Source organism: Chanodichthys erythropterus, chromosome 3, assembly GCF_024489055.1.
Source record: "Chanodichthys erythropterus isolate Z2021 chromosome 3, ASM2448905v1, whole genome shotgun sequence".
Taxonomy (NCBI): domain Eukaryota; kingdom Metazoa; phylum Chordata; class Actinopteri; order Cypriniformes; family Xenocyprididae; genus Chanodichthys; species Chanodichthys erythropterus.
The window spans coordinates 60,791,731-60,816,420 of NC_090223.1; the positions used below are offsets into that span (position 1 = coordinate 60,791,731).

Below are 24,690 nucleotides of genomic sequence, written 5' to 3' on the forward strand. Positions count from 1 at the left end.
CAGCCACTCCCTCAGGAGAAGGCCAAAAACTAAAATACATATGGGAATTATTTATACATACACCATACATACACTTAGTTCTAGCCTGGCCAAAAACATACAGGCCTATTCAAAATAACAGGCCCTATAATAAGCCTGATCTCTACCTAGAAATTTCAGATAAGAAATACAGCAAAGATCACAGCTATTGCGCTGGGCGGCCAGTTAGGACCGCCACAAACGCATAAACTGAAGTGATGAGTGCCAGTTCGAACTACACTGAAAATAGTCGAACGGCAAAATATACAGAGAGAAAACTGAACAGCAGCCATTCTGTGGCTCGCTCAGTCAGTCTCAACACTCCAGTTTTTGCCCAAAAAACCAATCATCATTATTACTGTTACACACCCAGGAAATAACACAGGAATAAAAACAAGGTCGAACATTTAAGCGATTAAATCAGACCTCGTCTTACCTTCCCGCGGCTCGAAGACCAGAGATTCCTTCCTCGTTCTTTCAAAAGAGAAGAATGATATCCCCGGTTCCATAAGCCTCACAAACCTTTTCACTATCAAGCCAGAAGGCGGGCCTACAGAAAAAGCTTCATCATGGGCCGGCCACCGGCCTGACTGTTCAAAGGTGTTATCCTGAACGTGCACAGATTTTAGATAGGGGATAATGGGCATATGGCCTAACAACTCCCTCGGGAGGAGGCCAAAACTAGGAACTATACAACCTAATAAGGGATAGTATACATAAGGTTATGTAAATAACACACCTAACCTAGCTCTAGCCCAGCCACTAAGCTACGGGCCTTCTTACTGGGCCACAAGCCTAGTGAAGCCCGAGCTTCATCTCCAAATCTCATGGATAAGAGAAAGAAAGTGAAGCTCACAAGCAAACAATGTCAGGCGGCCGATTAAGACCGACCTAAACATTTACATATTAATTGAAGTGACAAGTGCTATCAACTTCAGTCTGCCCATCCCCTAATTTTCTTGACTACATGCTCAGAAACCTATACAGGAAAATAAGGTCTTATTTTAAATGAATGAAATATAGACCCTCCTGCGGCTCAAAAACCAAAAACTCCTAATGCTCCTTTTTCTTACATGAAAGGATGGAATCAAAGGTTCTTTTAAGCCTAAAAGATCCTCTTACTATCAAACAGAAACAGCGGGCTGATAGAAATAATGACTATGGGCCAGCCATCAGTCTGACCATAAGAAGCATCTGAGCATGATATATGTCCATACATATATACACATATACACATCTATATACAAACGAGCATATAAGCATACATATACATATATACATATACATATATATATACATACATATACATACATATACATATATATATACATATATATATACATATATATATACATATATATATACATATATATATACACATATATATACATATATATATACATATATATATACACATATATATACATATATATATACACATATATATATACACATATATATACATTATATATATACATTATATATATACATTATATATATACATTATATATATAAATTATATATATATATATATATATATATATATATACATATATACATATACATATATATATATATATCACACACACACACACAGGAGGTGGAAGAAGAAGAGGAGAGGGTAGATATAAATCACCCTATAGCTGGGGAATCGATTACAAACGCAACAGTGTTTACAATCGATCACCCGTCTCACTCTCTCTTCCTCCCCCTCCCGTCTGTCTGGGTTCAGATACAAAACTGAATGGCTAGGGGTTTTTCCATGCCTTCCCGATCTCAAACACGGAGATCAAACGAAGGAATGGAAAGTATGGAAGCTGCCGTATTAATAGACAGAAAGGAACCGCTCGTCGAGCCGTCCGCGCGCTGCCCCTTTCTTAACACGCTCTCCCGGCAGCTGCAGCCCGCCGAGAAGCGCGTCCCAAACACACAGCAGCTTGCATACACCCGCCAGAGGAACGCTCGCCGCCGGACGCGATGACGTCAAACACGAACGTCATCGTCATCCACTCGTTCTCGCCCGCCCCGGGGAAGTTAGAGAGAATAAAACTTTCTCAAACTTCCCAACGAGCTCATCTGCGAGCCCTATGATTGCAGCCACCGTTAAGCCTCAGCACAAACAGGGGCCAGAACCAACAGGCAATGATGCAGACAGCTCTTCCCTCGGGAAGAGTGACAAACGAGAACAGCGTAAACAACAGACAAACATACAGCGGTGCCCTCAAGCACTGTGTATGCGTGCTCCTCTCCAGACAGAAAACGCCCAGAAAAATATGTATATCAAGTGTCAAATTTTTCCCTGGGACACAGATAAACACATTTCATGAACGTTTGTAAGGCATATATTAAAAACCCTACCGGAGTTGGTTATAGATTCAATCAGACAGAACAGGACCGAAAGACGAAAAAGATAGTGACTGTCTCTCCAGGTGCTCCCTTTATACATCCGGGTCGCGCCGTATGACGTCATAGGCTGTCGCCGGCCAATAGCAATTGGAGTTGTTGGATAGTGCTTTCGAAACCTGGTTCACGTGACGGTTTCCCAATGCGTTCTGTTCAACGCAGAGTGGAGTTCCCTTCGAAAGGGAACTGCCGGTTTCTGTCGTTTCCGTGAGTGTTGCTGCGTTCCAATTCGCCTACTTATACTACGCCCTAAAAGTATGTACTCTTTCTGTGAACAAAAAGTACTTACTTTTGAGTGTGTAGTAAAAGAGTAGACAAGCTTTGGGACATACTAACACGTCATACAATCGCGTCTTTTCTCTCTGTCGCATCCTGTCACCGTAAACTGGCCTGTCAATCATCTTACTTCCTCCACATTTCATTTAGCTAATTTCCTACCGTATCGGAGTGAAATGCAGCACGTTGATCTGCAGTCGCGGGTCTTTCATGTGGAGAACTCTCCTCATATTAATGCATAATGATGCATTTAAAAGTTAATGGCCATTATCGGATCTTCATAAAAGTCCACATTGGTATTTGCAGATGAAAAATAACACGGGTAACATTACATATATATTTTCTATCAGGTTAAACTGATTATTAGTCACTCAAATCCCTCAGCGTCGATTGCATATATCCGCCATGTTTTGTAGTTTTTTAACACTTTTTACTCGTGTTTGTAGTTCTGAACTGAATCCTCGTCCAATGCGCAATGGGTTGTGGGCAATATTAGCCTCTATAGTGTGCACGGATCCACACTTCGAAAATCTACCGGAAATAGTAGACCATCCGGGGACTTTTGCCATACTCTTTTCAACATACTATGCTTTGGGACACACTTATTTTAATCTCACATACTATTTAGGGTGGATAGTATGGACATTGGAACGCAGGGTGTGTGTCCGCTGAGTTCGCTTGATCCTTCGTCGCTGATGCTGGCGAGGACCGTTATCTGAACTACGTGCTGGCCTTTTACCTCAGGTCTTCCGTTCACCTAATACAGCGGAATTGATTGCTGCACTGTCATATCATTCTACCGATGTTGACTGCTGAACTGTTGGGTCTTAAAACGGCCGAGTCCCGCCTCAACTCAACACAGGTAACGTTATTCCCTTCCAATAACGCACTTCAAAAACGTCCAAAAGCTTCCTCGATACTATTTGCCTCAGTACGAGACACACACATACACACACATTCATTTTCTTTATCTTTAAACGATTTATTTGTTGTTTTCTTTTTGGGGTAAATGTTTGGTGTGGTTTTTTTTTTTTTAATTTGTTGTTTCTGAATATTTTGATTATTGAAACGTTGCTGGTTTGTTGGTTTATTGAATTTATTGAAGTGTTTTGTCGACTTTTTTTTTTTTTTTTTGTCTTTTGATTGAGACATGAACTCCTGACACCATGGACTAATAATTGTGACCAACTACATCAAATGATTTTCTGTATTTGCCGTGATCCTCCCTGTGAGAGTATTTTTCCAATTCTGAAATTACAATTTGATAAGATTGAAACTTTTGTGTGGAATATTTTTTTTTATGTTTTGACATTTAATTGTGTAACTGGTGGTTTGAGTTTATCCTGGGTTAAACAGTTAGTTAATTTAATGTGATAGATTTTGAATTTATTTAAATTCCAATAGTTTAGGGTACCACCGTTATAAGCTGTTCTTAATTATTCTGTAAAACAGAGAAGAAAAAGCCATCAGGTCAGGACAACTTAAGACAATTTAGTTTCTAATCCCAGAGTTATTATCCCTCCTGAGGGACAACCAGAAAGAAAAAAACAGCCAGTAAACACATCCCTATTAGACCTACACACTGTATATACTGTATATAATGTTCAAATTCTAAGTTCAGTTATTACATGATTTCTGTATTATAATCTTTTTTTATTTATTATTTTTTAGAATTCAATTTTGTTACTAAAATTATTATTATTTTTTTATTATTTTCTCTACATAGGCTTTACTCAGATCACACACACACAGTAAGATCTGGAATTCTACGGTTTATAAAAATTTTTTTATAAAAAAATCATCCAATTTGCAAGAGACACTCAGTTGTGATCTGTGGCGTGCAAAACACACTAATTACAGTTATGTAAATTTGCAGATAATATGTAAATATAGTTAGGATGATATTAAACACTTATTTTATTTTTTTTAATTATTTTTCTACTTTCCATTTACTGTTTTATAATTATTATACTTTTGCTGTTATTTTAGTTTTTTGTTTATAATTGCCGTTGCCAATTTTGAGTTACTGTTCATAGAATAGCCTAAGTAAATAGTATGCACAAAATATGTAAATATATAGTTATGATATTTAAAACTTTTTTTTATTTTTATATTTTTCCATTGTTTGATAATATACTCTTATTGTTAATTTAGTTTTTTGTTCATTATTTGATGTTGCCAATTTTGAGTTACTGTTCATTGAATTTGTTCATTGAATTGCAAAAAAAAATAATTTTAATGAAAAATGTTTATGAAAGATTAATAAAAATGTTATGACTGAAAGAATTGCATTTTTATTAAGAATTAAAACAATGGGTAACAAAAATGCTTTCCATTTGTTCTCTTTCCAATGCAATGTTCAGGTTTGTCTGTATTATAAAGTAAAACTGGCACTTCAAATTACCATTTTAAACCAACCAAAAAATCTTGACAAAAATAGTCTTTGAGAATCTGTTATTATATATTAAAATCAACAACCTGAAAAAAATGGGCAAATATGTGCAAAAATCACTAGAATTCTCAAGCCTGTCTACAGAGAGCTATAGTGTAATTTAGTGGTAAAACTGGGGTATTGCATGATAAAAATGCTCCATATGTCCACCGGATGGCACCAATCTCATTTAAAAAATTGTTTTCATGAGGCCTAGGCATGTCTCTAAAATGAAATACAGCTTTAATAAATAAAAAAAAAAATATATATATATATCTATATATATATATATATATATATATATATTTTTTTTTTTTTATATTATATTCAATGGGAAAAAATTGGTCATAATTATTGCATAAATATTTATAAATCATAAAATTTCTCGAAACACCAAAAAAAGAGAAAATATTATTGAACAAAAATATATTTAATTGATTTTACTCAAATTTTTTTAAAATCTTAATCCCATCCTCCGGGTCATTTTTGACCCGAAGACCCTGAGTGTGATTCATAAATGAAGAACCCCATAAGGTTAAAAAAGAAATTGGTTGAAATAATGCGGACCTCAATAAAAGCATATAGCATTGATTTACATCATTGAAGCTCGCAGTTGGTCTCTTTTCATTTTTCTTTTAGGTTTATTGTTAATTTCCCTATGTAGAAAATTAACCTGTCCTCTTGTTAAGAAGAATGCTGTTAATTTTTGCAACTCCTCCCCCAGTAAACTTTGTTTGAGATTTTACCTGTCATATGGTCCAACAGGATGTTTGCTTCTTCAAGTGCTATTTATTTTGTGTATTTGTCACTTTCTTGTAACATTCAGGTTTGAATGTTAGCTCTAACCAGTTATCTTTACAATTTTCCTGTAGGATTCAGCTGATCTACCCATCTTTTGTACAAGTGGAGTTGGCAGAGGAGGTCATAAAAATCTACATCCTTCAGGACAATGATGGGGCAGTCAGCGATGTAGGAGTTGTGATAGAGGGCATCACTGTCCTCCGCAATCTTGGGAATCTCAGCAGAGCCTGCTGCTATCTTTTGGGACTCATGTACGCATTGGATTTGAGATATCCCAAGACCCACAAATACTCACTTGAGGTGTTTCTTGACCTGGATCCTTCAAGACTCTCTTTTAAGGTTCAGAGGTTAAATTGTCTTCTTGCATAGTTGCTGTACAAGATCATCCCACAGAATGGGCATTCCTGATGGAAGTGTTTCTGTTATCTGATTAATTCTGTTGAAGGGATAGTTCACCCAAAAATGAAAATGTTGTTGTAATGTACTTGCCCTCAAGTTGTCCCAAACCTGTACGAGTTTCTTTCTTCTGTTGAACACAAAAGATATTTTAAAGAATGTTGGTTAACAGACAGTTGAAGGTTGCCATTTACTTTTCATAGTATATATTTTTTTCCTACCATGGAAGTAAATGGTAACCTTCTACTATCTGTTAACCAACATTCTTTAAAATATCTTTTGTGTTCAACAGAAGAAAGAAACTCGTACAGGTTTGGGACAACTTGAGGGCGAGTACATTATGACAACATCTTTTTGGGTGAACTATCCCTTTAATATTGATGTAAGTGTTGCTTTTATGGTTTAATGTTGCGTGTGACTGCAAATGGCTGGTATGCACCAGGAACAAAGTAAGATGTCATTTCTCTTACGGCTATCGTATTTTGCATGCAATCTACTTGAATATTAAGATGGATGAAATGTTTCATAGGTTGATTTTAGACTGTCTAATGTTTAATTGACAAATAAATGCAAATGTAAATTAAATTTCTTTCTCTATTTGGTTTTATTATATTCATTGTAAAAGGTAAATAGTGTAAAAAAAAAAAAAAAGTGAATGCAACATTTTGATAATTTATAGTCCAATATTAAGTTAAATTCACTTTTACATTTAGTAAATATAGCACATTTGTTTGGTTAAAATCATCTAATATTTCAATTATATATACTCAATATTTTTAGTTTATTTGACAGAATTACAGTTGTGGTGTTTTATAATTTTGATTATATCTAATTAATTTTATTTCTCATATAAAGTAATTCAGTTATTCAGATTTACAATTTTTTTTTACTGACTTTTACTCAATTTATACAGTATATTTAATTGATTTTGCAGCTTTAAAATTTACTCAATTTCTTTGAGTGTAAAAATGTTTCACCAAAAAAATTGAGTAAATAACAGTTAAACTTTTTACAGTGTAGTTTTGGCAGTAAATATTTGATTTGAATTAAATCCCTAAAACAGATGAAAAAACACATGGAAAGAATTAGAGCGTGTTATAGTCTGGCACCACATCACAAATGAAGAATCTATCACTATCTATTGCTCAGTCTAAACCTAAAGTATTTTAAAAAGAAATGACAAAGATATTATGGTTATAAATGTATAATGGCAAATGTCCCAATACAGCAATATTTGCCAACTGTGATTGATATTAATATCTAGGGATCCAAACTATTTCAGATTGTAGTTCTCAGATTTTACTATCATTTACATTATTCATCAAACAATGTAATTCCTAATTGTGTGAGGAAAACACAAGAAAGCATTATAATTTGTTACAGCATATTTCAGACATCAGATGAGAGTAAATGTTTGTATGTTGTGAATGTTTTACTTCTTCAGTAATTTTACTCATCTATGAAAATGATCTATTATTATCCCCAGACTTACACTAGAACATCATTCCAAACCCATGTGACGCAGTGTTTTAATAATTATACAAATTTCAGCTCCACGATTTATTGAAGCTTTATTCCATAAAATGACAGGATTTAGTGTGTCGGACTTGAAGGTCACTACAAACTACTTACGGCTTGTATAATATTTTTGATTTGATTTAAGCTTTGCAAACCAGCTTAAGAGACTCAACCAACAAGCAACACTGAATCTGCAGATGTGGACATCCAAGACCATGACCAATCAGGACCACCTGAAGCAGAGTTGCAGTTAATGAGATACAGTAAGTGATGATTGAGCATTATTGATGAACACCTGCTGTTAACAAGAATCACTGAAGAGAAACAAGAACAGACAAAAGATAAACAGAAACTATAACTTTCTTCAGCCACAGCATTAGATAAAATCACCTGAAGATAAAAGACATTAAATCTCTCAAGATCTCAGAAGAGGATTAAACAACTCCACAAACAGCATTACAGCTTCCTTTATTGCTAACCAGACTGATTATTTCATAATCAAACCTACACCTCATATTTAATAGAAAACACTTGTGTATAATGGATGTATACAGTGTATATATGTCAGTGACGTATAGTTTTTGTGTGTGTGTGTGTGTGTGTGTGTGTGTGTGTGTGTGTGTGTGTGTGTGTGTGTGTGTGTCTATTTTGTCACCTGTTGGAGTTTGAGCTCATTGCCACTGTCTAATCCAGCTTGCTTAGTCTGGGACACTTAATATTCAACAATATAACTGATCCGCCTGCATTGACACTATTGTATGAGAATTGACAATGACATCACCTTTCTTCAGAGCTGCTGTATAGATGAAATAAACTAAATTAATAACAGATGATTTTTACAACAGAGTTGAATCAACTGACTTAAACTGAACAATGACACTTTCTTCTAGAGCTGTTCAGCTGTTTGTTGCATAATTTTACTGAAACAATCATTGTAAAAATCACTATATACACATGAATTCTGGTTGTTTCAGATCAACATATTAAATATTTAGTTTGATTTCTACAAAAAATTAATTTTTTCTCTTTACTCATTCTCATATATAAAGTTGCCTGATTCTTTGACTGGAATCATGTATATATGTTTAAACTATTTAAATCATTGTCTATTCCGCTGTTACCCCTGGCCAATTCTATATAGTCTTTTAGTTCCTCTCTTGTTTTTTGTATTTCCTTCTGGACATTGCAAAGCTCATTATGTGTTCTCCTCATCTCTGCAATGGATTTAAGTACACTGGATTTGACCTTTTCTGGATCGTCTACTCTTCCCTGTCTCATCTGGTGAATGTCTACAGAATCCATCACTATGAAGGCAACATCAAGTATGACTAACAGTCCACTTAACACTCCTGAGACTGTTTCTGCTACAACTCGCCCTACTCTTGCAGTCTGAGTAGCAATTCTGCTAACATTTGCCAACAGACCCAAATTCATGAGTTGTGTGGCACACAAAACATTCCTTCTGTCTAAATTGCATGATATTTGCACATTGTCAAAAGCTGAGCTGCCGAAAAAAACACTGAACTTTGTGATTTTTCTCAGTACCCTTCTTAGTGTATTCAGTGGTGTGAGAATTGGTTCACTTACAGATTTATACTTCTGCTGAATTTGTTCAAGGCTCTCTCTGAATGATTTTTGCTGTACAGTGTTTGTAATGGTGGATGCAGCACCTGTTACTCCACCTGCAACTCCTACTCCAACACCAACACCAGTAACAATCAGAGACGCCCCAAGAGTGAACGGTGCCAAAATTAAACCAACTAATGCAGTGATTCCTCCAGCTGCTCCGATCACCGAACCTGACAGACTCCCCGCTGTGGCGCTGTAATGTGCAGACTCCATCGAATCTGTTATTCTTCCCCACTCACTAACTAAAACCTCAATGTCTTTATAGTGCTTGTTGTAGGCCTCATCAAAGGCGGTGATAGACTTAACAAAACTCTGTATAAGTGCCTCTGGAGTTCTGCTGTTTCTGTCTACTGCATCTGTCAGGAACGGTTTAGCTAGAATTTCTTCAGCTGAAGGTCTGTCTTTACGGTCACGACTGAGCATTTGACTGATTAATTCCCGAAGTTCCTCTGAGTATCTCTCTGAGATGGGAGGGGGGTTTCCTGTCATACTGACAGCATGAAGTATGTGGCGCTGCATGTTATCGGCCTGTGGAGGAAAAAATTTAAATAAGAATCTGCTTAGTGTCAATAGGGGTTGAAGAAAAAAAAAAGGGAAAATAAAAGTGCTGGATATGACTACAAGCAGTTTAAAATGAAAAAAAAAAAAGAGCGATATTGCCTACGCCTGATCTACAATCCTGATTATGGAGGGCCACTGTCCAGCAGAGCTCAGCTCCAACCCCAATTAAACACACCTGAACCAGATAATCAATGTTTTTTTTCCCATCTTCATAACACAAATTAAGATGATGAAATCCGAGAGGTATCTGACTCGTCCATAGCAATTTAACATAAACTTTCAGGGTCTGGACCTTGAAAGTGTTGGTTAAATTGCTACCTATGGACAAGAATATACCTCTCGGATTTCATCAAAAATATCTTAATTTGTGTTATGAAGATGAACGAAGGTTTTACAGGTGTGGAACGACATGAGGGTGAGTAATTAATGACAGTATTTTCATTTTTGGGTGAACTAACCCTTTAACACTGGGGGTTTTGCTGTGTACCATGAAAAAGCACTGAGCTCTGCATTTATAGATTATAAAGGTATATGAAACAAACCCATCAAATAACATTTTTGTATTTTGCATTTGTATGATATAATTGTCACAGTTAGGCTCTTTAGTTCATTTTCATGGACTTTTAGTTTGTGTCTCTTCAGTCACATGTCTCTTTTATTAAGTCCCCACCACAATCTGTCATTGTCATAGACAATGATTCAATTATTGCACTAGTCCTAAAGTTTGCTATCTGTGTATTTTGTTCTTCAGATGGATAGGAGGATGGGAACATGGAAACAGGCCATCCTCCGACACAATCCCCACCATGCAGCCTTGCCTAGAGCCTAGCCAGGCATGTGATGCCAGAGCCTACTGCAGACAGGGAGCTTTTATCTGCTGCGATGAATGATCCAGAGCCTGGGAGGAGAACAGCGCTGGCCATCGCCCCAGAGCCGAAATCCCACAATGAGTCTGAAAAGTATGTGATCCGAAACTATCAACTATCAACAAAACTATCTAGACAATGAGGACTGGTTGTTCGATTGGGAAACTAATGTAATGCTCCCCAGCCTGCCCCTCTCCTGTGCTATCATCACTGCTGGTCCTGCCCAGCATAAAGCCTGTTTCATCACCCTGTACTGAGATTGTGTTGTTGTTGCTAATCCTGACCGGCCTCCCTCTCCTTCCTCCTCATCCAGATTCAGCCAGTCCTTCAGCCTCATGTTCACTGATTCCCTTCAACCCATCATCTCAACTAATGCCGAGCCACCAGTCCATGGGTTGCCAGCTTCGCCCAAGTAAGTCCTCCTCCGGCTGCTGGTCCCATAACTCCATCCGTCAACCTGTCAGCTCCAACTTGGCTCCACCCTCCCTCGGCTCCACCAGGCTCCCTTGTCCCTGCGGCTTCACCTTCGTCAACCATCACCCTGCCTGCACAGACTCAAGAGCCTTCCACATTTTACCACCTTGGACATTTTTCACTGCGGCTACACCATGTATTACTTGGTCCTATTTGCTCTTTGTCTGTGCCTAGGGCTCTACTGTCAATGGCTTCTCCGTCTGTCGTCCTCTGGTTGTCATCAGCCAAGACTCCATCATGGCTCCTCCCTCTGTTGACTCTGTCATGGGCTTATATCCTGGCTGTGCTATGTTGTACCACCTGTCCACTCTTCCCATTCTCTCCTCCCTGGTCTCATCCACCATCATCACCACCACCATCCTTCACCAATCCTTCATCCACCTCCAGAACCTGCTCAGACATTTTACATCACAACGCCTTCTCGGAGGAAAGCATTCTGTCTGTTATGCTGTTTAGTGTCATTTTCACAGAGTTTTTGTCTCTTCAGTCACACGTCTCTTTTTTTCTAAGTTCCCACCACAATCTGAACACGATTTGATCATCACACCTGTTAGTCCTGTTCATGATCTCTGTGCATTTAGTTCCTCAGTTTGATCTGTTCAGGTTCCTCTATGTGTGCACAACTTGTGGAGTTTACTCATTGTTTGGATTTCCTGATTTGAGTTATTTAATCAGTCTTTTATTATTTGACTTTTTTGGCATTTCATCATCATCGGACTAAAAACATTAAAGTAATATGGAGCATTTTTTTTTTTGAAAAAATAAATAGATACTCACCCACACATTAAGCATGCAGAGATCATGGAGCAACCATCCCAATGACCATATATCACTAAAACAGACAATGCATGACAATGAAAATCAAGAACTATGTGTACACTGTAGAAAATGTTATGTGATATCTACCTAAATATGATTCCATGATTAATTTTTTCATTTAAGTGTATTGTACATAACTGTTACATTTTTAGACAACTAAAATAATCAACCTTATCAAGGAAATTCTCATTTTGATTACCATTTTATAATGCTGAACATATTAATATTTTATATACATACAGTTATCCAAAAGCATACCTCTTGGAGTTATACTTCTTCTGATAAACTTCTGGGCTGACGTAGAGCCTTGCACCCACAACTGAATTAGCATAATCATCAGCTCTGCAAAGGAAAAACAATGTAAACTCAAATCTATAACAGTCCAGGACTTTTGCTTTTGGCCAAGAATTTAATTTTGTTCCCATTACTGCTTTTTGTTTACCTTTCCAATGCTGTTGAGCATCCAAAATCTCCTAGATTGATGTAACCATCTTCAGTCAGAAAGACGTTCTACAATGACAACAGAAATTCATGAATCTTACAGATTTGACTTTGTGATAATGATTTATTAAGCTTTATCAGTGCATACCTGAGGTTTAATATCTCTATGAATAATTTTCATCTCATGGAGATACTTCAGAGCCAGACAAATCTGAACCAGCCAGTCGAGGATCTATACACATGGAGAAATCCCAGTGTGTGAGTCAGTGATTGTGTGTGTCCTGGTTTTCCCTACATTATTATCCCTATATTTTGACCTTGCGGGGACATTTTTTGGTCTCCATGAGGAAACAAGCCTATAAATCATGCATATTTATATTTTTTGAGAATCTAACAATGCAGAAAGTTTTGTGTGGTAGGTAGGTTTAGGGGGAGGGTTAGTATAATGGGAGAGAATACACAGTTTGTAAAGTATAAAAAACATTACATCTAAATGTCGCCATAAAACATGTGTGTGTTGTATTATGTCGCCACAAAGATTGTATTTTTTTTCATATCATACTAAATCATGTTTTTCAATCCAAAATGTTGTAAAGTTTCATGTGAGGGTTGATAGAGAATAATGTATATGTCTGCATAAGAAACTCACCTGTTTTTCTTCAAAAAAACGTTCTTCTTTCTGCGTTTCCATGATTTTTGAAAGGTCACCTCCTTCACAATACTCCATCACAATATAAATGCGTCCTGCTTCTTTATCTAAATAAATTAACATCCAGTCAGAGAATAATTTAACACTGAATGTATTAAAATAGCTTCATTTTCCAAAAGCTATACTGATGTTTTTTGTTAAGCTAATTGTTCAGTTGCTATTTGGAACAAAGGAACTTTAGTGTAAAAAGAAAAAAACCTTCAAATGAATTCACATAGGTGACAATATATCCAAAGTTCAGAGTTTTCAGGATCTCGACTTCCTTTCTGACAGTATCCAGCTCCTCTCCCTAAAAGGAAGAAAGAGAAAAAAACCTTCCATTTAAGTGACACTATTATTGGAGAGAAAAAGATGTCACTTCTGTGCTCAGTACTTCAGTTAGATTCAGTAAATGCTTACATCTCTGGAATTCATCTGTTTGATCACATAAAGATCTCCATCTGTGTCTTTCACCAGAAATGCTATTCCTGAAGCTCCTCGTCCAAGTTCTTCCTTCATGGTGTATCCATGTTCTTTTAGCACCTCTATAATCAAGTTTTAGATTAATTTCCATCACTAGAGATGAGAAACCCAACGATTTTCCAAACTTTGAGTCAAAAAACGGTCACTTGTGTGTTATATAGATGTAATCCTTGACTCAAGGCAGACAAGATGCATGTCTCGGATTCGCTCAAATTTTCGGCTATTTTGGTTTTTTTGAAAAACCTACTTTTGCAAACTAGTCCTAGGTTTTTCGCCCAATCAGAACCAAACCAGTGCAGAAATGTTCCCTGGAGTCTGATTATCAAAAAAAAAAAGTTTTTTGAAATTTTGATTCATGGTCGTTAAGGAGCGCCAAAATGTACAATAAGGGCGGAGCCACTTTTACTAAAATGGCTATAACTCAAGAACGAAATGAGATATTTGCACCAAACTCGGTACCCATGTGTAGGGGCTCAGTCTTTGGTCACGATAAAAAAAAAATCGATTGAACACTAGGTGGCACTATAACTTGAAAAAAAAAACATGAAAACAGCTGTAACTATGCAAGCGTTAGTCCAATTGACTTGAAATTTGGCATGAAGTGTCTTGGTGTATCTCAAAAAACATGGCCGCCATCGGCCAATAAAGTTTGAGCACCTGTTAGACAAGGTTAACAGAGGTCGATCGGAATGAAACTTGGTGGGCATGATCGACTCATGGTCCTAGAGGTCTGTGAGAATTTTGAAAGAAATAAGCCACTAGTTGGCGCTTATGAGTTTTACGGCTCAGCAATCACGTGGTTTTTCACAAATCCACACAATATGCATATAATTTGATAGATCACCTCATTCTGAACAACTTTGCCTCAAGAATCAATGCTGTCAAACAGTTCATTAATTATTCGCAAACACGTGAAAAACCTACTTTTGCAAACTAGTCCTAGATGTTTCGCCTGATCGGAAAGAAACCAGTCTATGACAATTCTATGGGCTCTCTAGATCAAAAACTATCAAAAAAACGTTGATCTTTAACCTTTGGGTCGCTATAACTGGGTCATTTAGAAAATAGGCGTGGCTAAATATATCCAAAAGCCTATAAAGCCTAAATTAAAACTCACAACTTCATGGAATCAGGGGAGCACATACAGCATATGACTCTAAAAAGCATGCCAACTTTTATGGAGATCGGACCATTGGTGGCGCTATAACTGTTAAAAAGGTGTAAAAATGCTGTACTTCTACATGGCAAATCCCATGAAATGGCCGAAAGTGGCCCTCTTCCTGCCCGATTTGCGCACGACTTCACAAAATCAGGTGTGCTCGTGCGTCATGTGATTCTAAAAAAGCATGGAAACTTTTATGGACATCAGGCCATTGGTGGCACTTCAACTGCTATAAATGTGAAAAAAGGCTATATTATCCTATGCGAAATTACATTTAAATGACTGAAAAATGCTCTGCTCTTCTTAGAGCTTTTTATGAATTTCTATGAAGATCGGACCATAGGTAGCGCTATAACTGTTCAAAAGCTTTAAAATCCATATATTTTCAATGGTAATTTGCCTGTTTTGGCTGAAATTTGTCAGTTCCTTCCATGATTTAGGTGGTTACATGCTTGTAATAAATAAAACTTAATATCTTTTTTGGCATATGTGCTTAAAGGCGTTAAATGCTTGAACCCCGGTAAATGCTGCTTGCAGCTTTAATTATTATTATTATTTGAAGCACTCAAAACACCTGCTGGTCAAAACTGTGTGAATGCAATGAAAACTCAGTCCAAACAAGTGTAATATATTAAATGCAATCAACACAAAATACTATTGCTATTATTTTTCAATCATTTATTTATGGGGTGTAGTTTACTAGGCTGATAGGAGACAATTAACTATTTGTTCACAATAATTCCAGATCCAATTATTTGTGTATCCAGACTAAATCTGATCTAGATGATTGACCTTCCACTTCAGTTTGTCCTGTGGCATAAACATACAAGTATTGTCATACATGTAAGTTATAAGAAATTTGTTGAAATATATTCCAATTTTCAACTTAATACTTAAAACATGAAAAAAGAGGCATTTTCAGTCCTCCTCTGACTCTGGTCTACCATTGCCATCAGATTGTGGTTTATATGGGAGATTTGATGCTTTATGCTCCTAACATAAACTTATGTTGTTTAAATTGAGTGTGAAGTTTATACTCACTGATCACACCAGGAGAAACGTTCAGGCTGGGATCTGATATACTGCTGTCAGCACTGCCGTCTGAGAGTCTGTGATACTGAGCCATCTTTAGAGGGAAAATACTACATCTTAATGAAGTATCCATGATATTTACATTTGAAATATTATTGATTGAGACCTTTCAGTGTTCATTATGAATCCTGTAAGATCTCCTTATGAATCTTAATTCTGTCATATCTTGTTATTGAATGGCCAAACACTAAAGACAGAACTTGAAGGGTGTTTTTGTCCTGAAAATCTTGAAAGTTCATAAGACAGGTCAGGGAATGTTGTAGCATTCAGGTTAACATTATAACTGAGGGAGTGAAAAACTATTATAAACACACAAATCTGAAACATGTGGTCTTCATATGCAGTATAAGGCATCACTGCAGTCCAGATCTCATGTGATAACTGTGTCTTAACAGCCGATCTCATCAGATTTCACATCATCAGCACACTCTACACATTTCAGTTGCTTCTGTTCTCTGCACTTTTCTTATTGTCTGGTTTGGATCAGATATCAAATCAGACCTCAAAAGACTACAGTTGACAATCTGGACTGCTGAGAGAATCATCACTACTGCCTTTCCCACCCTTCAGAAACAAGGAAGAGGGCTGGAAAAACCACTCTGGACCTCACATCTAGACCACTTCTGCTATAAAACCAATCCCTTGTGTGTTTAAGCATAACTGACAATAAATCCCTATTCTGACACATCAGCTGCTGCAGTTACACAAGCAAATGAAGCAAAGGCTTTTTACTACAGTATGTGTGACCCTGGAGCACAAAACCAGTCATAAGTTGCACATATATTTGTAGCAATAGCCAACAACATGTAGTATAGGTCAAAATTATACATTTTTCTTTTATGACAAAAAAACATTAGGATATTAAGTAAAGATCATGTTCCATGAAGATATTTTGTAAATGTCCTACAATAAATATATCAAAACTGTATTTTTTTGAGTGGATATGCATTGTTAAGGACTTCATTTGGACAACTTTAAAGGTGAGTTTTTCAATATTTTGATTTTTATTTATTAATTTATTTATTTTTTGCACCCTCAGATTCCAGATTTTCAAATATCTCAGCTAAATATTGTCCTATCAATGGAAAGCTTATTTATTCAGCTTTCAGATGATGTATAAATCTCAATTTAAAAAAACTGACCCTTATGATTGGTTTTGTGGTCCAGGGTCACATTTAGATCTGAAAAATTAGGTCTTGATTTCTGTAAACAAGAACAACAAAAAGATTAGTCACTTTAATGTTGGTAAGCCTGTATGTTAAGGATGTTTAAGCACTTCAGAAATGAGTTGACTACATATTTCATCACCATTGAATTATGTCACTGTGGCATTTTTGTCAAAATTGAGTTATTCACATATTCGTATTCTGTGGCAATTTATTTACATTGTGATTTTTTTATAAAGTTGTGTACATGTTACATTAATCTGTTTAAGTTCCTTCAATCCTTTTTATATGATTCTATATACATTTAATTTATTTTAGGCTACTTTTGTTTTATTTCACACACACACACACACACACACACACACACACACACACACACACACAGGCTGAGTATGAGATTTATATTGGTGTAAAATGACGCATCAGCAGCAGAAGGCCAATCATATATCCCTATGGAATCGTGTCAATAATATCTGGGAGACTGGGACTGAAACAGGTTCTGTAAAGTTTATTAAATTTTCCTCCTTGCTGTTCAGTCTGATCACAGAGAATATTTAGTGACAGTTACAGCGATCAATCACACTTAAGCAACATTAATTGTTCGACCTGACAGATAAAACATATTTTGCTTTATTAAGAAGTCCTATAACATGAAACAGTAAAATGTCAGGTGTTTTAAAGCCACGCTACAACACAATGAACTCGTCGTTATCGAGACTTTTAACAACAAACCAGTTAACATGAAGTTTGCCCAGCTTTAATACAATTATGAAATCTTAAAATCCAAAACACAAAAGGTAAATAAAGTACCAGAGCGCATAATCACGCGTCCTAATAAAAAAATAAAGCACTGACCACTTGGAAAAATAGGTAGCCTATAGACTTTGGTAAGTTTTCCAAATAAACCCTAATTTATTTATTTATTCAAAAATCGTAATTTTTGAAATTACGATTAGGCTACATCGGGATTGTAAACTGTACACACACACACACATTCATAATGTTACCTAACATTATATATTAATGTACTATTAAATTAATAGCATTACATACCTGTGCCTTGTTGCAGTCCGGATCGAACCTCCTGTAGTTTTTATTGAGAAATAATGAATAAAACCTGAACACGCGGTAAAACAGATGAAATATTTTCTTTACAGCGCGATGATAAAAACTGAAGTGCACTTAACACAGACCAAGCTGTCCACTGTAGAAAGCACGTGTGCAACATATAAAATACTTCCCTTTTTCTTTCTGTTATAGGCTATAACTTCCTTCTCTCTATGTCTCTATTTGAAGTCCGCTGAATGGCTACTCATCTTTGGCCTTTTTTCTTAAAGTCGTTTATACATTTGGGCAGCAAAACCTGTTTCTTTTGTCTCACTCTACAAAGCTTTCACTCCTCTAGCATTGTATCGCTTGCCCACCCGTTTGCAAAAAATCACGTGACTTAATGAACTCATGAAACAGCCAATGTTTCGTTCAGGTGCATCTGATGGTTAATGGGCTTAAAGGGTGTTTTCTCCGGCATAACTTCTTTGACATTCGTTGTAAAAGCAGGTTCTGACAGTGACAAGTGAGTTTCACCGGCTCCAGAGGCAGAGTTTGGGGAAAACCCTTACAAAAATATCCTGTGGTAATCCTGTGGTACTGCAGCAGTACAACAAGAATTTACCATTAGATGTCATGTGGTTTTTCTAATGTTTCGTAGTCAGTTCTTTTTCTGTAAGTTGAATATATATATATATATATATATATATATATAAATATTTTTTTTTTTGTGCTACTTGATTGAGAAACTTATATGACTGCAGTCTTGCATGAATGTACATTTTTTTAAACATATCTCAAAAGCACTATTAATATTTTTAGTGGGAAAACATTTGAATTCAAAAGAAAAAAAAAAGTAAAAACCTTTAACCTGCTGTGCTAAAAATACTTAAGAGGAAGTGAAACTAATAAGTTTTTTCTGTCGCTAAGAGATATTTTCTCACATAAGATGTCTTAACTATATCACAGCATATTTACATGCTCATGTCAGGTGGGCATCAGTTAGCCTACATTTTAAAACCTTTATGGCAACAATATAGCAAAATTTTATTTTGACTATGGCAACATTTTTATTAAAAAATATTTATTTGAATAGGACAACATATGTATTTTAAAACCTTTATTTTAATATGGAAACATGACACCTCATTCTACAATATTTCTATGATTAAATCGCTGACTCCTCCCCCATCAGCCAATCACTGTGTGTTTACTCCATAGCAACGAGGTCAACCCCGCCCTTACTCTTAGATTAAGACTTCAGTCTATTCCTTAGTAAAAGTTTGTCTCAGCAGCTTTGTGAATAGATTTTAAGAGAAAACTCTTAGCTAAGAACTTTTACTGCTATTTAGGAGAACTCTTAGCAGTAAGATAAAATGTTTTGTGAATACGGCCCACATATGTGCATTTTAATCTTCCCAAAAAAATGCTAAAAATAAACATGTGAGTGCGTATTATAGACTAAATAACATGTTACTGCCAGATAGTGCTGTTGCCACACTCTCTCCTAATTTTGAAATTAGCTGACGATCAATAAAATGCAGCTCATATTTGTTGCTTTAAGTGACACATTTATGATAAATCAGAAAGTCATTTGATCAGTAAAATGCATGAAGTGACCAGGTTGTAAACAGACCCAAAGAGAGCCTGGGTGGATGTCAAGATTTTCTATTAATATTATATGTTAAGTTTTGTGGTGTGTTATTTTTATTCAAATGCCTGATTGCACACAATTAACTTAATTCTGTGTCAGCCTCATTGAATTAATAACATTCAAATCTTTTGTTAAAGCCTTCTTTAGTGTTGCATATTTTAACCTTTAGATGCACTAATATCAGATCAATTTTGTTCTGCATTTCTGACCAACTAGTGCAAGAATACACGAGCATAGCAGCCGATTTATGCAATGGAAGAACAGTCTTTAACCACAATTAAGGGTGACACTTTATTTTGATGGTCTGCTTAAGACATTCTACTGAAGTATCTTTGCAACTACATGTTAACTAGATGCAAATCATAAATATAATGCAATATAATCTAGGGGGTTAATAAAGGCCTTCTGAATTGAAGCGATGGGTTTTTGTAAGAAAAACATCCATATTTAAAACTTTATTAACTAGTTAATTAGCTATTAACTTGTGGTTGATTTATGGTTATGATTGATCAGTAGATATTTCACCCATAATCCAAGCTAATTCGTTACACTATACAACAACATTAAGTGTAATTTAATTTTCATGTTTAATAAAGATACATTGTTCTACAATTCACATTGTAGAGAAAGTGGTAAAAAGTTTAAATTATATTAATATCAAAGGATTAACTTACAAGATGAAGGGGGAAAGAAAGAAGAAAAAACAACTTTGATCTGTATCCTTCACCAAAACATTTTTTATATAAGCAGACAGGAAATGACTGCTCAGTGCGGTCACAGTGGTGTAGTTCATGTTCAGCTAATAAAAGCATCAGTACACAGCAGCGTCCACACGAGCAACTCACACAATGGACTCCAAAAGACCAAAAATCTACAAGAGGACTCACGGCAATAGTAGCCCTGAGATACAAGACCTGGACAGAGAAGATGGTGAGGAGATGATCACTGATGCCAACAGAGACACACAGAACCATCATGAGGTCAGGACAGAGACAGAGAACTCAGACACTGCCATATATCAAACACTTCAACACTCAGGTACTAAGACTCATTTCATTACAGCAACATAACATTCAATTCAAATGAGTGTTTGAGAAATATTTATCTTCATATCTGTAATTTACAGGAAGTGTTTGTGTGAGGATCAGAAGCTCCAGAGCAGCTCCAGTGTGTTTGGTGCTGCTGTGTGTTCTTCTGCTGACTGCAGTCATAGTGCTGGCCATCAAACTCACTCAAACGGTTGATGAGTTTTACATCAAGTACAAAAACATCACAGAAGAAATAGATGAGTTAAGAAAAAGAAAAACAATCTTGGAAGAGAATACTAATAATTTATCAAATTATAATGAAACCCTGAATACAGAAAAATTGACATTACAGAAGGAGATGAAAGAACTGAGGCAACGGATACATAAAATAGGTTAAAAAAAACAACAACAACATTACACTAAAACTACACAACTATTCAGTATTTAAAGAATATAGTATGTATGTTTCAGGTTACCTGTTATAAATAAGTTGTGTCAGTCAGTGTGGAAGGAAATAAAGAGCTAATTGTTGTACTGGTTGTTCTTACAGATGGATGGAGTTGCTATCAATCCAGTCTTTACTTCATTTCCTCTGAGAAGAAGAGCTGGACTGAGAGCAGAAGATACTGTACAGACAGAGGAGCAGATCTGATCATCATAAACAACACAGAGGAACAAGTGAGTGAAAGAGAAAGTTTGTTTGTTGACCATACCTAAGTTTGGAGCAACAAAGGCTACGTTCACACTGTGAGGATGCTCAAATCCGATTTATGGCTCAGATCCAATGTTTTTGTAGAGCTGTTCACATTGTTGTTTTAAATGTGGCCAATATCAGATTCCAGTGTGAACAGATCATGGTCCTGGACTGACCCGTATTTGCAAAAGAATGCTAAAAAAGATCACGCAGCACGCTGTCATACGAAAGTTAACACGGAGGACATTAAAGTAAGTCATTACACATTTATAGTGTGCTATAGTGTGATTTATAGTGTGAAAAAAGAGGAGGATGCAATAAAAGAGAAATTTATAGTAGGAGTCCTCGTGTTTTGCTTGTATATAGAGCTGTCACTGTAATACTTATGAGTTCTGACACATCATTGTCCTTCCACGTCGTGTATGTAAAACCTTTTGAAAGTGACTCCCATGAGTTCAGAATTGTGCTCTAGACTAGAGTGATGTAAAAGTCGCATGAATTCTGATTTGACTGTTCAAACCGAGGTCGCACTGCAAAACATCTGATCTGCACCGGATTTAGTACCACATATGAAAGTCGGAATTGAAAAGATCAGATTCCATGTGGTTTGTGCTGTTCACACTGTCATGACAAAAACAGATCCGAGTCACATGTGAGCAAAATAATCTGATTTGGACTACATTTGCCTACAGTCCAAAGTCTGACAACACTTTCCTTCGTAGACAGAGTATATGAGCGACGTGACATTGGTCTGAACTGTACGTCTTTGTTTGCAATGAATTTCTTGAATGAATGTATTAATCATTCAGCCTACTTAGATAACAGTAATGCTATTTGTTGCTCAAAGTATGTTTCTTCATTCATTAGGAGTATTTAAAACAAGTTCCAGGTGGCACTGATGTCTGGATTGGTCTGACTGACAGTGATGTGGACAACACATGGAAATGGGTTGATGGCACCAACATGACCTCTGGGTGAGAAATCACTCGTGTAAAACTACATCCACCAAACTCGGCACAGTCTGTTCTGACTTAGTCTGTCAATCTATCAATATATTTCAGCCCTTTTATAATCTATCAATACAAAACCACCATAGCAACAAAGTACAAACTTCCTGGAAATGCCTAAGCAACCAGATAACATGCCTTGGTAACTGATCAGAACACTTTAGATACACCGTTGCAATCATAAAGTACACTGTAGCAACCAAATACAACCACCAAAAACAACAACCACTTGATCAACTGCCTAGTCATTCTGTACATCCGTGTGACTGTACAGCCATTAAAACAAGCTTTTAAAATGCTTTTAAACGTTAAGACAAAATTAAAGTTAGTCTTGACAATCTTTATCTCACAGTCAGTATCATATCGCACAGAAAGCAGCACTGAACATCTAATGCTGATCTGTTGCAGGTTCTGGAGGGATGGAGCACCAAGTGATAGCGCTGGTGATAAGGATTGTGCCATAAATCTGCCATCAGGGTTTGCTGATTATTCATGTAAAAAACCTTTTAAATGGATCTGTGAGAAGAACACATCTTAATTTACATTGCTATAAAGGGTTGTCACAACATTTGTCTCATTTCTCTTTTTGTTCTGAAACATAGTTCTGCAAGTTTCCATGTAATAAATCATCTTTATCTTTAAAGATGATGACATTTTGAAATTCATGTTAAATTTTTCAGCTCAACTTCACAGTTTTTGTTATGTTGGTAATATCATTTGTAATTATATAATAAAAGAGAGCATTTAAAAGGCAGAATATTTAAATCATTACTTTTTAATGGATTTGTTAGAAGACTTGATCAGTTCTGGTTTCCTACAGCTAAAATATGCCACAAAGTTACTCTGAAACGCTGTGAGACATTTTGACCATAGTGGTTTTGAGTCTCGACAGCATAAGTGTAGAAGCTCAGAGCAGTACAGTCCCAGAACAGACTCAGAACAACATTCACCATCTGAATGATTTCAATACATTATTAAAAGTTATCAAAAAAGTTGCCTTTTTATCATCTTAACAGGATATCACGTGTTCATGACCACAGTTGCAATAACAGAACACTTCAGAGCAGTGCGGTTCACTTAAAGCAACATCATGACTTTTTCATAATTACTGCAGCTTCAGATCCTGACACCATGTTTCATAGCAAGGCTTGAAATTGTGACCATTTTGGTTGTGCATGCACCTGAAATTTACTCTGTGCAACCTCAATTTATTCGGAAGCATTTGTGCAAGTGAAAATAATTGTTGAGGTGTGACCTGTTTTCATTTCTCTACAAAACGTTTGCTAATTATTGCACAGTATGTGCTTGCTGTGAGCTCAACAGTGACCAGTCCAATGTTCTTATGTCCAAATGTTACATAACCAGTGTTGGGGGTAACACATTACAAGAAACTTGAGTTATGTAATCAGATTACTTCTTCAAGTAACTAGTAAAGTAACACATTACATTTGTCAATTTACAACAAAATATCTAAGTTACTTTTTCACATAAGGCAAGTTAATTTTTCCACATTTATTGACTGACCGCTCTCCTGTCCCCATATTGAGAGAAATAAAGTGCAGATGTGTATGCTGTGTGAACATGATGGTTATTGTAGTTTTAGACTAAATGTGAACATGCATTTACTCATCTCACTTGCACGAAAACATTCAGTATTCCTCAAAATGAATAAAAACAGTGAAATGCAATCTCAGAATTTTTGCAAACCTGTAATAAACTATATTAAATTACACAAATATACTTTATGTATTTAATCTCAATTATTAACCAATGTCTTTGCTGCTGACCTTCAATATACCTAATTCAACCATACTAATAAGCAAAAAATACTTTAGATTAGATTTAGAAATAAGAGTGTTGAACTTCCTTCTCCTGTATCCAATTCTTCTTTAATCCAGAACAGCAGCACGGCTGAAAGGTTTGTTTGAGCTGCGCCCTCTACTGTACAGGTGTAAATATGCATTTCATTCAGCCTGAGGCTTATTCATTTCACTTTTGGTGTGAAAGGGCCTTTTTGCCAAAAACAGACCTTTTTT

General features: G+C 36.1%; 2 protein-coding genes and 1 pseudogene across 5 annotated transcripts; 2 read left to right on the plus strand and 1 right to left on the minus strand.

Annotated features, from left to right (window-relative positions):
* LOC137005151 (uncharacterized) overlaps positions 1–24,690 on the plus strand; it is a 1,346,463-nt pseudogene that overhangs the window by 1,005,318 nt on the left and 316,455 nt on the right.
* Positions 7,063–18,802, minus strand: LOC137006426 (uncharacterized). 4 transcript variants are annotated; one of them, XM_067367206.1, is made up of 11 exons: positions 18,465–18,802; positions 18,278–18,307; positions 16,008–16,092; positions 13,742–13,866; positions 13,541–13,631; positions 13,283–13,389; positions 12,782–12,865; positions 12,635–12,702; positions 12,451–12,534; positions 12,151–12,205; positions 7,063–10,000 (listed from the first exon to the last, which is right to left on the minus strand). In XM_067367206.1, exons 3-11 carry the CDS (start codon positions 16,090–16,092, stop codon positions 8,915–8,917), a joined length of 1,785 nt encoding a protein of 594 aa, XP_067223307.1. In that variant the 5' UTR covers positions 18,278–18,307; positions 18,465–18,802; the 3' UTR covers positions 7,063–8,914. The 4 variants fall into 4 exon arrangements, with proteins under 4 accessions (XP_067223307.1, XP_067223316.1, XP_067223289.1 ...); XM_067367215.1 differs by having other exon boundaries at positions 16,008–16,108; XM_067367188.1 differs by adding an exon at positions 17,201–17,261 and having other exon boundaries at positions 18,278–18,802.
* Positions 20,774–23,198, plus strand: LOC137014147 (asialoglycoprotein receptor 1-like). Its single transcript, XM_067378311.1, has 5 exons — positions 20,774–20,963; positions 21,052–21,345; positions 21,504–21,631; positions 22,515–22,621; positions 23,063–23,198. Exons 1-5 carry the CDS (start codon positions 20,774–20,776, stop codon positions 23,190–23,192), a joined length of 849 nt encoding a protein of 282 aa, XP_067234412.1. The 3' UTR covers positions 23,193–23,198.

Excerpts from the sequence above, each read along its gene's own strand:
- LOC137006426 (XM_067367206.1), bottom strand. The coding sequence starts at position 16,092 with ATGGCTCAGTATCACAGACTCTCAGACGGCAGTGCTGACAGCAGTATA. Across the intron at positions 12,206-12,450 it reads AAGAAGTATAACTCCAAGAG|TGATATATGGTCATTGGGAT; the intron begins GTATGCTTTTGG and ends TGTCTGTTTTAG. Across the intron at positions 10,001-12,150 it reads TCTGCATGCTTAATGTGTGG|GCCGATAACATGCAGCGCCA; the intron begins GTGAGTATCTAT and ends TTTCCTCCACAG.
- LOC137014147 (XM_067378311.1), top strand. The coding sequence starts at position 20,774 with ATGGACTCCAAAAGACCAAAAATCTACAAGAGGACTCACGGCAATAGT. Across the intron at positions 20,964-21,051 it reads TCAAACACTTCAACACTCAG|GAAGTGTTTGTGTGAGGATC; the intron begins GTACTAAGACTC and ends TGTAATTTACAG. Across the intron at positions 21,346-21,503 it reads GCAACGGATACATAAAATAG|ATGGATGGAGTTGCTATCAA; the intron begins GTTAAAAAAAAC and ends TTGTTCTTACAG.